Source organism: Solea senegalensis, linkage group LG1 (genome assembly GCF_019176455.1).
Source record: "Solea senegalensis isolate Sse05_10M linkage group LG1, IFAPA_SoseM_1, whole genome shotgun sequence".
Lineage (NCBI taxonomy): Eukaryota > Metazoa > Chordata > Actinopteri > Pleuronectiformes > Soleidae > Solea > Solea senegalensis.
Genome location: NC_058021.1, coordinates 22,282,539 through 22,295,127, shown reverse-complemented (window position 1 = coordinate 22,295,127; position 12,589 = coordinate 22,282,539). Strand labels below are relative to the sequence as shown.

At 38.1% G+C, this 12,589-nt stretch overlaps 1 protein-coding gene across 1 annotated transcript; it reads right to left on the bottom strand.

Annotated features, from left to right (window-relative positions):
• Window positions 1-339: 339 nt before the first annotated feature.
• rab36 (RAB36, member RAS oncogene family) lies at window positions 340-8,407 on the bottom strand. The gene is made up of 11 exons (XM_044032047.1): window positions 8,315-8,407; window positions 4,816-4,899; window positions 4,297-4,388; window positions 3,777-3,851; window positions 3,235-3,336; window positions 2,437-2,501; window positions 2,295-2,346; window positions 2,128-2,209; window positions 1,961-2,051; window positions 1,769-1,882; window positions 340-1,684 (listed from the first exon to the last, which is right to left on the bottom strand). Exons 2-11 carry the CDS (start codon window positions 4,879-4,881, stop codon window positions 1,626-1,628), a joined length of 798 nt encoding a protein of 265 aa, XP_043887982.1. The 5' UTR covers window positions 4,882-4,899; window positions 8,315-8,407; the 3' UTR covers window positions 340-1,625.
• Between the last annotated feature and the right edge of the window lie 4,182 nt (window positions 8,408-12,589).

Here is a 12,589-nt window from a genome sequence, read left to right as displayed (position 1 = left end):
TTGACCAAATAAAGAAATCATTAAAACTGGATCATTTTTGACAAAACGAGACATTTGAGGACATCGAAACACTGATCAACATTTTCTGACCTTTTATGGACTAAAGGATTACTCGATTAATTATGAAAATAATCGTTAGTTAACCTGCAGCCCTAATATTTGTGCAATATTTCACAGAATTTCACAATAACAGTAACAAGAAACAATGTATAGTTCACAATTAAAAAAAATGTATCCATTGATATTAATGGTGGGGTGTGTGAAACAAACTGAAGGGCAGTAAAACATTTGAAGATGTTGTCATTTAGAAATTTTAGAAAGAAAAATAAATGGCCAACATTTTCCATTTTGCAGAGAGACACTTTATTGTTTGACTTTCTGAAAACATTAGTGCACTAACAGACTTCTTCACACATGTGATCATAGAATTTAGGGGTTTTCACAAACTGCCTACATCAAATTTATACTACTTTATATTTAACTCATGTCCGCACCATGTCGTACATATGCATATCCATACATAATAATCTCAAATATTATCCAAATAAAACAGTTCTGTCAGCTGAAAAAAAACTACTTCATTAAATAACAAAATACTGTTGTCTTCAATGCACAGCTGCTTTCAACAGATCGCCTGTTGTCCTGTTTTCTCTATTTAAAGATTTTACATGTTAATGTTAGAATGATAGTTAGTAGCAGGCTTGCTTACACTTTTATGACGGTTTAAATATGAAAAGTGGAACAAATATTTGGTTCAGCTGCTGCGTACGTGACTGCAGCCACTGAACTTGGTGGATCATGGAGAAGTCAATATTCCACTACAATACTGTATCAAACAAACAAACACTATTACAGCAGTGAAGAAAAATTGTGCAATTGGGACATTGTTGGTAAAATGTGTTATTTTTGTACCATGAGCTAAAATTAAACTTTTTGACCAAATATCAGTAATTACATTAGATTAATTTTTCACAATGTCTGGCCAGCGACTTCCAAAAACATCAGCATACATGCCTGCTTAGTTTAAAGGGGATATATGCAAAATATGTATATTAAGTGGTTGAGCCAACAGTGGATATACGGTACATTCTATTAGAGAAAGGTTAAGGTCGGGGCCATGAAAGGAACTTTGGTTAGGGTTAAGATAAATATCCAGGGCTTAGTGGATATCCACATTCTGACTTTTATTTTATTAATATCATTAATATTTCTGAGACAAGCGACAATGACGGACGATAAAAACATTACATTTGTTGATTCCAACCTCCTGACCCCCCATCACCAGAACCAAGCACCAAACCTTGGGGGACCGAGCTATGACCTGTGTTGGGTGGGTGGCAGTGGGTGGAGCAACAGACCAAAATGGCCCACAAAATGAAAATAAAATTGTGAACAAACTGACTACATCTTTATCAGTGAAGCCAGTATTTCAATAAACATGTTTCCTTAATCTCTAATGACATATCATGGTAATTTTTCGACATAATACAATACATTTCTGACATATAGCCCCTTCATATAAGAAACACAATGTATCCGAAGGCACGTTACTGAGGACTTAAATGTTGTGCAGCTGGAACTCGGAACAGTTTCTGTTCTGGAACACTTCTCAGTTCCTCTGTTCATCAGCAGCAGCTTTTCTTCTCTTGGGATGTGGCCTCATCCAACCTGGCAAGATCTGACTCTGTCACAACCAAACAATTTTTCTATTGGTACAATACTCATATTATTACATCACATCATCTCTACTGGCTGAGTCATCACTTACTGATAGCATCTCCTCTTCCGATGCTAGCAGGGATCGCGTTCTCCATGTCCTTCAGAATGCACTTCTCGAAAGCCAAAGCTGCCACTCTGAAGAAAAACCCCTGCACATTCTCCCCTGCAAATAAGACAATTTTTACAATGGCTTTACAATTTTTCTTTATGTACCATGAAGGAACAATTGACAAGTGAGAACCTGTTTTAGCTGACACCGCCCAAAACTCTGCGTGTAGTTCTGTCGCCAACCGAATGGCATCCTTTTCTGTCCGCTGCCTTTCCTCTGAGGGCTTAAAGAACAAGACCATTGGGTATTAGAGGAAAAACAAGCGATTTCAATTAAAAAATAAGCTGTAATATACTCACCAGCAGGTCACTCTTATTACCGACCAAGAAGATGAAGCATGAGTCTGGCTCGTTTTCTCTCAAGGCCTCCTCTAACCACTTGCTGAGAAAACAAATCAGACCTAGTAATCTAAAATCACTGGATAAATAATCACTATTTCTTTTTTTCCTGTTGGAATCACACCTACCACGTACTATCCAGAGACTTGATGTCTGCCATGTCAAAGACCGTGATAATGACTGAAAAGGATGATCAATAAGGTTCAGAGTCACCCATTCATTTTGAGCTGAAATGCAAAAATACTAACATCACACATGTAACGTTCTTACCCTGAGCACCTCTGTAGTACGCAGACGCAATACACTTGAACTTTTCCTGCCCCGCAGTATCCCATCTAAAAGTCAAAAAGCAAAGACAGGGATGTGAACAAGCTAAACGCAAGCTACATGCTCCACACACAGGATTACTCATGGTACTTTATATTTACAGTCGGAACTCGGAAAAAAATAATTTCGTCATCGTCATCGTTGATGAAAACAACACTGCTTCCCTTGGGGTACCAGAGTAAAATGGTACGGTATGGTCTAGCTCCACCCACGACAGTCAGCTGGTTGGGCGAACGACACTCTTTTGCAATCGGAGTAAATATCCTATGGAAGTCGAGGCAAACGGCCGCAGTCTAGTCGGATGTTGTTGTTTGTTGTCGGGCTAAATGGTCGTCGGGCGCAGCCCACACCCTACCTACCAAGTGAAGGTACTGTTCTTAGTTGAAATCCAAGCCTGACCAGGAGCCAGGACTTTACAATTCCAAACTATACTGTACTGTACTGTACTGTACTGTACCAAACCATACCATGATGGAAACAGCATTATTGTGTTTCCATATAGTCCTTTTTTGCCTCATTTGTTTCGCAGTAAATCAGTTGTACACAAAGTGCTATTTAACTTTCATCTGTGGCCACACTGCTACGCTGCTTGTATGTTATCGACTGGTATCGCTAACAATGGCTAGCCATTGTGTCCATCTTTTTTTCTGACTTATCTCTGGAACACAGTGGACTCAGGCCTGACATTGCTCCCAGCTCCAACTTCCACGCTCCAAATTAACGCATGCATTTACTACTCACATCTGCAGGGAGAAAGGCACTCCGGATATTTCAAACCTCTCAATCTCAAAGTCCACTCCTATGGTGGCTTTGTAGTCTCTTTCAAATACGTCTTTACAAAACCTGAAAATAGCAAAAACAAGTAACTTATTCCATTTGTTGTATATGCAATATTATACATTATCATTTTATGATTCCTTATGCCTCAGGATGGTAGACTGTGGTAGTTTAATCTTGCCAAATGATTAACTTCTGGTCTTCTGCAGTGGTATTTCCAACAGTCTTTATCTACCATAATATAAATTTGGATTGTAAGTGAGTGTAATTTTTAAATGAGTCAACGATCTGTCATCCCTTTTCTGTATTACTGTTTTATTTTTAAAAAATTTAAGTTGGAAAAGACTGTAAATACCTGTTTTTTCTGATTTATTTTATTATAATAACAATAATGATAATAATAATAATAGTTGTGTAATTCACTTTTCCAAAGTCTGCTGCTGGGTTATTATGACTTTAGTTACACAGGTAATGTGTTATTTGGTTAAAAAATACTGATTTAGTACCTGTTGATGATGCAGGTCTTTCCCACACTGAGGTCTCCAACAAGCACCACCTTTGACATTTTCTGCCGGTCCCACCTGTAAGAAGCCAACAGTATTTGTTTTTTTGAGTGTCAAACTCAATGACACAGGAGTATGAAATTAAAAACTGTGTCCAAGTTGAGGGCCAGACAAATCATATCATAAAATTCAGAACAAAACAAGATGGTATATTAAAGCAAAGTAAGAAATCAGAGATCAAATTTCAGTGAACGCAATCGGTAACTTGTTAAGTGTGTCAATAGAGGAACAGGAGAGACACAACTTATTATCCATTCCCTCAAGTTTGACACATGTGGTGGTCAAAATTCCTCAGCTTCAATCTGATCACATACCCTGGTATATACAGTAGAACAGTATTTTTGATTTTCCTCAAAGTACCACCAGAGGAAGCTCGCGTAGCACTGGTGGTCACGTACTGGAGTTTGAGAACCATGGGGTCTAAAGGATCTAAAGATTCAGTCACAGCACCCGAGAGACTCACGGTAGATGTCTGGTCGCTCTGTCTTTACATGCTGCTTTAGTCTGAGCGTCCCAGTCTGTCTTCAGCTGCAAAGAAGCCTCAGGAGTGTAGGACTGAGAAAATATAAATGATAAAGTATCTCATTAACATGTTTTAAAAAACAGACACTCTGAATTCAATGTAGGTTTGTACCCCACTTATCGCCCTTGGCACAACGCAACCCTCATATGGAGGATATAGAGGTGGAAGATGGGACAGATGGTTAAAATTACAGAGAAGTTTCTCAGGCCTTCCCTTATTTGGAAAGAGGAAGGTGGATAGAGGCTTTGACTGTGAACACAGTAATGACCCAGAATGCTGTGATCTGATTTAACAATCTGGGAAAATTACTGTTGTGTAGGTAGAAGTCACATTTTTCCAATACATTTAACCACCTCCAGACTGGAGCTCTCTAGTACGAGTAGCACTAGTCTGACGACAGTGATGTCACAGTGAGAGACGGCTGTTTTTTCTGGCATCAAACTGGAGTACAGATGATACCTTAGGGAAGTCCCCAATGGCCCTATCTCTGCTGATGGGCGGCGGGAACAGCATGGTCCCATTCATGTTATCCTGCACGACAACCTGAGGGGAAACGTGTGACAACAGTTAGCTACAGCACTGACTGTGTGCATGTCCTCTGTGTGCATGTCAACTGTGGTGTAAATACTGTGGTGTAAAAAGGCCAAGCAAAGTCAGCGAGTCAGCAGATTTATTCCCAATAAGGTAATTTGCCCTCTCATCATCCTCCTCACATCTTCCTCACATATACTTCACACACTGACAGAGCCGACCCAAGGCGTAACTGAACTACACTATACAGCACGACTTGGCTCGGCCTGGCTCTACTCTCTCGATGTGGTATCGCTTTCCATTACAATAGTACCTCCTCAATACCTCAGCAAAATGTTTAATGACATTATGAAATAGATTACACATAGGTCCCTGGTGGTCTAGTGGTTAGGATTCGGGGCTCTAACTGCCACAGCCCGGGTTTGAGTCCCAGTCAGGGAACTTAACTTTAACTCAATCACCCACTGCTCCGTGTGTTCACTACTACTGGTGTATAATAGGGACAAGTTAAATGCAAAGATCAAATTCACTTTCACTTTTTCCACGATACAGTTGCAGCATGACATGACGGAAGTGGAAAACGGTGCCATACCCAAGCAGTCAAGCTTGGGTATGGCACCGTTTTCCACTACTATAGTACCCCCTCAATACCTCAGCAAAATGTTTACTAACATTACAGTTAGTCCCTGATAGTCTAGTGGTTAGGATTTGGCACTCGTACTGCGGCAACCCGGGGTTCGATTCCTGGTCAGGGAACTTAACTTTATCCCATTGCTCCATAGGCGCAGATAAGATAAAAGCCAGCATACCGGAAGCATGTATTCAAAATAAAACCGAACATACCGGAAGCACGTATTTTTCGTTCCCCATGAGAAGTGTGGAGACGACGAGGTGAGTAAAAGTCAAGTGACAACAACTTTGCGTCATACGAAGAAACAGACACAGTCTTTATTCACTAGAACATTATGTTGCACACTATATATTGCCCTGTAAAGTTATATTAATTTGAAAGAATTGGGTTTTGGACTTTTGGGTAGTTTTTAGCGTTGTTATTGTATCGATAGTGCTCACTTAAATGGGCCATTTTCCTACTCAAAGACCAAGAAAACTGAGTTATATCATATCATTTTTATATAATTTTGTTTTACTTATTACGACATTATTTGTCTCTCACAGATGCATATTTCAATCTTAAGTACCGGAACTACGCCCAAAGTTGAACGCTGCACGTCATGCTCCAAGCAATTTCACTGCCCCCTGTCCTCTAAGTGGCCACTTAGAGGCACATACGAAAGGTGGCATTTTATTTAAAGGTAAGCATAATGTATTTGTCTGTGTGTTTGTACTCATAAGTATGAGCCAATGGTGAAGAACACCTCACCTCACAGTTTTAGACAGTCATTTTCAAAAATGAAAAGTTTAGAATCAGATTCTCTGCTCTGCAAGTCAAAATTTATGTGAGTTATATGAGCCAAAACAAAAAAATAAAAAATAAAATAAAAAGACATTTGAAAGTTTGTTTTGTCTCTACTGTTTTCTCTTGTAACAGAGGTTGTTGGTTATCTGGGTCATGTAACTAGGTATTCAGTTCACTTTGAATACACAAAGCTAAGTAAGTTAATTTAAAATCATCAACCCTCACACCCTCCATTGGCAAATCCATGTGGTCGGACAGCACAAGGTAAGAACATAGCACAAACAATATTAAGCAATTATTAAATGAATTATGAGGTGTTACAATTGCAAACACAATATGCCTATATAACAAAATGTAAATCAATATGTAAATGTGTCCAACAGTGCAGGGGGCTACATTTTCAATGATAAATAATGGTATAGAAGCAAAGAACAGTCAGCAATAGGTTGGAGTGTAGATGCATTATGCCATCACACATTAAGGTGTATTTACAGAGACTTATTATTTCAAAATGAATTTGTAGTACACACTAAACTAACAGATGTCCTTTTTACGAATTAAATTAAAATACTGGAGTAAAATAATGCATGTTTTGAGTAGGCTAATGATGTTTTAAGGGGATCATAACAATAGCTGCACATCTAGTTTGCACTGATTATCTGTAGAATAACCCTAGAAGTGGTCATAACGTTTTGTATTTTATTTTTTTTTATAAAATATTTTGTTTGTTTTTATCTTTATTATTTTCCACCTTATCCAGTTGAACTGGAAAGATATACAGTTTTTTAAATCTCTTTAATTAAACACGTGGATACACATAAACATATTTACATTGTATACATAAAATAAAGACCCAAGAAATAAACAACGAAAAATATGTGCTTCCAGTATGCTCGCTTTTATTTTGAAAGGCCTCGAATCAACTTCCGGTCCCGACAGTGCTGGAGACCTCACAGTGCAGGTCTGCAACAAAGGGTCTTGACAATGCAGGTCTGCAGCCAGACCCCTCTACTTGTGCGCAACTTGTGTGTTCACTACTAGTTTGTAGAAGGGATGGTTTAAATATAGAGGTCAAATTCCCTATCACAAATGGCTCTTTTCCACGACACAGTTTCAGCACCACTTGGCTCGGCATGGCATGATTTGGGTATGGTGTTGATGTCCATTACTATAGTGCCTCCTCAGTACTTCAGCAAAAACTTTTGTGTGCTGTTGTGCTGGAACTGTGTAGTGGAAAAGTGCAATAAAGGGCATAAATCTAGATACACATACATTTGGTTTAATTTAATTATTTATTTTAGTGTGCATCTGTTGTTTAAACTTGAATTAAACGTGTTTAAGTGTTCAAGTTCAGTATCACCACACTTCATGCTTCACTTTGAAGACTATAACTAATGCAATTTTTATCGTATTTTATTTGTATCAATAATAGTCAAGGACAGGCTTCTCCAACGTGGTGGGAGGGGCCCCCAGATTAAATTCTACTTAGGGTCCCATAAAGGCTTGGGCTGGCCTTGGGTTAATAAAAGTGCTATATTACCTAATATCACTGTCATTATTACAGTAATATACAACTAGCAGTAGCACATTCAAGCTCTCTCAGCTGCAGCATAATGAAGTTATCATATTAAAGGGCTACATTTTCGTCAGTCAACCTTCAAAATAAAAGACAACTAAAGGCGAATCATATCTCTGAAGCTATATAATCACATTTTAATCACGTTATTAATTTCGCTTATTGTTATTTATTATATTTGTTCATTCCTGTGCACAGAAACCTGCATAAACTCACATTTTAAGCGAGATGAATCAGGCAAAGATTTTACTGTGAAAAACCCGAACGGAAGTCCTACCACGCGTTTGTTTACTGTCACACTGGAACGCCGCAGATAGCACAAGCACAGAAACAGCGACTCTAATAAAAATGGTCAGAGGTGCGGACTCTTTCCTCTGCAGAATGTTCTGTGTGCGTCATGTTGTGTGTGTCACGTGACTGACCCTCGTACTCACCGCAGGTGAAAACGCTTCCGCTCCTCTGGCTGCGTCTCTCCGACTCTTTGGCGCTTTGGCTGAGTCTCGCGAAGCCCGAACGTTGTCTGACGAGCGGCCCGTATCCATGACAACCGTCCCTGCAGCGCCCATGTCACGTGACAATTTGAAGTCCCACTGCACAGGGTCACACAGTCGACATTTAGTGGAGAAAATAACACAGTGTTTTGTCTTTTATTTGTATTTCTATCACTTATTATTCCCTGATTTACTTATGTGCTCTTTTACTTCTTCAGTGAATTTCAAATATAAATATATACATACATATGTATAAATAAGATAAGATAGTCCTTTATTTGTCCCGCAGTGGGGAAATTTACATTGTTACAGCAGCAAGACAGTAAAGATAAAGATAATAAATAATAAACATGCATTACCAAAAAGAAAATTACAATATAAAAAGATATTAATAAATAGAAAATAAGTGTATTGCACAAATGCAAACATGTAGCAAGATATATATGTATATATATAAATATATATGCAAACATGTAGCAAGATATATGTATATGTAAATATATATATAAATGCAAACATGTAGCAAGATATATATGTATATATAAATATATACATATATATGCAAACATGTAGCAAGATATATATGTATATCTTGCTACATACTTATACTTATTTTCTATTAATATCTTTTTATATTGAAATGTTCCTTTTGGTAATGCATGTTTATTATTTATTATCTTTATCTTTACTGTCTTGCTGCTGTAACAATGTAAATTTCCCCACTGCGGGACAAATAAAGGACTATCTTATCTTATCTTAACATTTTTAATTGTTAATAATAACACAAAGTGCTTTCACAGAGCAGATTAACTAAGCAAGCCAAGCAAGACACAAACAAAAAAATAACAATATAATTGGTGATAAAAAATTGAATTATTTAAAATTAAATTGTTATTAGTTTAATCTTATAACTATGATATAAAACATTGAAGAGGAGGAACGTCTTTGGGATTGGGGGACCTTTTGAATTGTTATTATTTCTCATTATTAGATATTTTAAGTAAGTTCAATTCAACATTTTCTTTCACATTTTAACTCAAACATAATCAGTTAATTACTACTCACGTCCTACCCTGAACCTAAGGTGTTCTTTTTAATGTTCCCAGGATTAGACCAACGCTTTTTGTTTGTATGCTAGACAAAAGCTGGACTAGGCCATTGTTACACTCCATGTATTTTCCCTGCACTTGTGAATTTAACGTGTATTCCTTTTATCCTCTGACGTCCTTTTATCTTTTAACCCTTTCTGCTGAGTGTACCACTTTTGAATAGTATCCCGTAATATAAATGCCAACGATGGGAAGCGACACATATCTATTCAAATATAATGCCATATGATGAGACTTAGCAACACACGCGGTACCTGAATGCACCTCTGGAGGAAGGAGAGGTGTTAAGTGGAGGTGGTCAGGGAGGACGTGTGGTGATTAAGACGAGGATGAACCGCGTTCAAAGTGGCTCGTCTAAAGCGAACAGTGAACAACAGTGAAGAAGAAACGTCGGTGAAGAAGTAACGTTTCTGCGTCTTCGTTGATTTCATGGACAAAGTTGAAGTTTGAGGAAAATCGCTCCTTTGGTTCTGTTGCCGTTGCGACGCCATAGCAGCTAACAGTGCTAGCTCTGCTCAACGGTCAGGATTGTGGCCACGCACAGTTAACAAGTTTAAGGGTGAGTTTTTCGAAATATGGCTAATGTGTAACGCACATTTGTTTGTTAGAGTATTGAAATTGGCGGTTTTGGCAAAATAGTTTTTAAATTTTATTTTACCTTATTTTCTGGTCTGTGCTGAAGCTAATCAAACATTACGTCATCAACCAATTTGAACGATTTTAACGATACCCTTTTTATGACATGTTTCATTTGTTGTGCGCCACATTTGGCGAAATTTTGTTGATAATATTGGGTAGCTTGGAAAACTGACAGTTTCCTAATATCTGTAGTTTGTATGGTTCTTGTGTAAAGAGTTCTAATTTACGTAAAACTGCGCTGTCTGTTGCTTCTGCGACATGTCAAAATGCCTGCCGCTCACAGGGGCCTATTACATACAAGGTCAATGAGAAGGAGATGCTTCACTTATGCGTGCGGGGGAGGCTGTGCGATATGAGTGGACTCGGTTTTGCGTTAAACGAATTAATTCACAGCTAAGTCGAGGGTGTAGCGTTTCTGTTCCGTTAGACCTCACGGACATTGTGAGGTTTGAGGAAAGTGCGTAGCGGTGTAGCTGGTTCTGCTAAAGGTGCTAACTCCGCTGCGACAGGAGTGTTGCCACAGTGTACGGTAAGTTGCTCTAGGAACATTACAGTAACAGAGTATGAGTTAGATGTAATAAAATGAAGACAATTTTACTTTTACTATTTTATCTGGTCTGTGTACAAGAAAACAAATATGACGTAATAAAAAAAATCCAAAAGCCTTCCAGCAATAAAATTAAATATAACGTATGTGGCACCAGATAGCAATAATGTTGGACCTGAAAAAGTAGTTGTTTTTTTTCAAATATTTTCAATTTTTAGGTTAGGTTTACTTAACCTTAATCTAACCTTTAGATAAAATCATTAGTAGACAATACTCTTTCACCCTTCCATCTACCAAAAACACTAAACAATTTATTTATTTTAATCTACATGTTGGGCACAACTGTAATTAAGACACCACAAAGTTTTAACACATATATGATTTCAACCATGAGTCTGAATGCTATAGGATGTATGGATTAATCTTGTTTTAAAGGTTTTGCACCAAGTCATACATACTGTGTGTCTCTGTCCTGTAGAGCACAGATGAAGCCCAGGCCCTGACTGGTGAGTAATCCCATTGTGGTCAGTTTTTCTCTCTGTATTTGAAACGTCTTCAGCAGTCTGTTGTAGGATGAAATTAAATTAATATATCATATGTTAATCACAACATTCAAATACACTTCGATGAGTATTTCTCTTGGTCAAAAGTTGTACAACACTTGCAGAACAGTAAACAAAAAAACAAAACAAATCTACAGAATATAAATTACAGAGTTAAAAAAATATGAAGAATACCATAATAGTCACTTTATTAGGAACACAACACTGATTCTGATATCATTAGGACAAGCACAGCAATGTTATCCATCACTTCATTAGGAACACCACACTGATACCACCTGGAAGAACACAACAATATGACCCACTGTATTAGGAACAGAGTAAAAAAGATGAATATTGCACATCCCCTTATAACACATGCTTAAAGTAAATGATACAAGAAAATGTTGACAGAAGCAGAACACTTGATTGTCCCTGTTGATTAGTAGTGGTGTGGTGTGGGACTAGTTGTCCTGTAAAGCACTATGAATTGCCTTGTGTAAGAATGGTGCTATACAAATAAAACTTGCCTTGCCTTGGGATTTATGGGCAGCAGCCCCCTGCCTAATCATCCAGTCATAGGTGTAGGAGGGTTCTGCCTGTGCGATTTGGGTGGGAGTGGAGTGAGTATATAAGACTTGCGTCCCTCCTGCCCACTCAGGTGGTCCATGGAGGAACAGACAAGCTGCTGTGGGCTAGCATTCTCCCCAGGGTCTGGGTGCAGCCCATGGTGTCGTCCTCTCTAAACTTTTAAAACTCTGAAATGAAAGAGGTATGGAGGGTGTTGGTAACTGAGGATGATCTCTCTCTGTGACCAGCATTTTCCCTATCCTGTGACTTAGGCCTGTGGTGTCTGGTGGGGGGCTCCATCGTCCTGAACCCTGTGGTATAGCTTTTGGTCTTGCACTTCACTGTTGCTAATCCAACATTATTTATTAAGAGTCTATCATTATATATTATACTATCCATCCGTATTCTGTACCAATCTCATTTGACATGGGGTGAAAGTTGGGGTATTAATCACAGTATTAACACCACACTGATACTGATACCACCTGGAAGAGCACAACATTAGAGGTGACTTTTATTAGGAACACCACACTAATACTGATACCAACAGGAAAAGCACAGCAATATGGATCACTTTATTAGGAACACCTCATTGACATTGAAATATGGGTAGTTTTATGAAGAATACCATATTAATCACTTTATTAGAAACACCATACTGATACCACTAGGAAGAACACAACAATATGGACCACTTTATTAGGAAAACCAGGGTCCAATTTTATATTATGTTATATTTCATCACTCTTACTGCTGCAATATTTTTAGTATTTCACATGACTTGTATAATTATTTCTACCTTTGCCTCACT

Coding starts and splice junctions, on each gene's coding strand:
- rab36 (XM_044032047.1), bottom strand. CDS start 4,881: ATGAATGGGACCATGCTGTTCCCGCCGCCCATCAGCAGAGATAGGGCC. Junction 2,210..2,294: donor AAGTCTCTGGATAGTACGTG/GTAGGTGTGATT, acceptor TTGTTTTCTCAG/CAAGTGGTTAGAGGAGGCCT. Junction 2,052..2,127: donor GTAATAAGAGTGACCTGCTG/GTGAGTATATTA, acceptor TTGTTCTTTAAG/CCCTCAGAGGAAAGGCAGCG.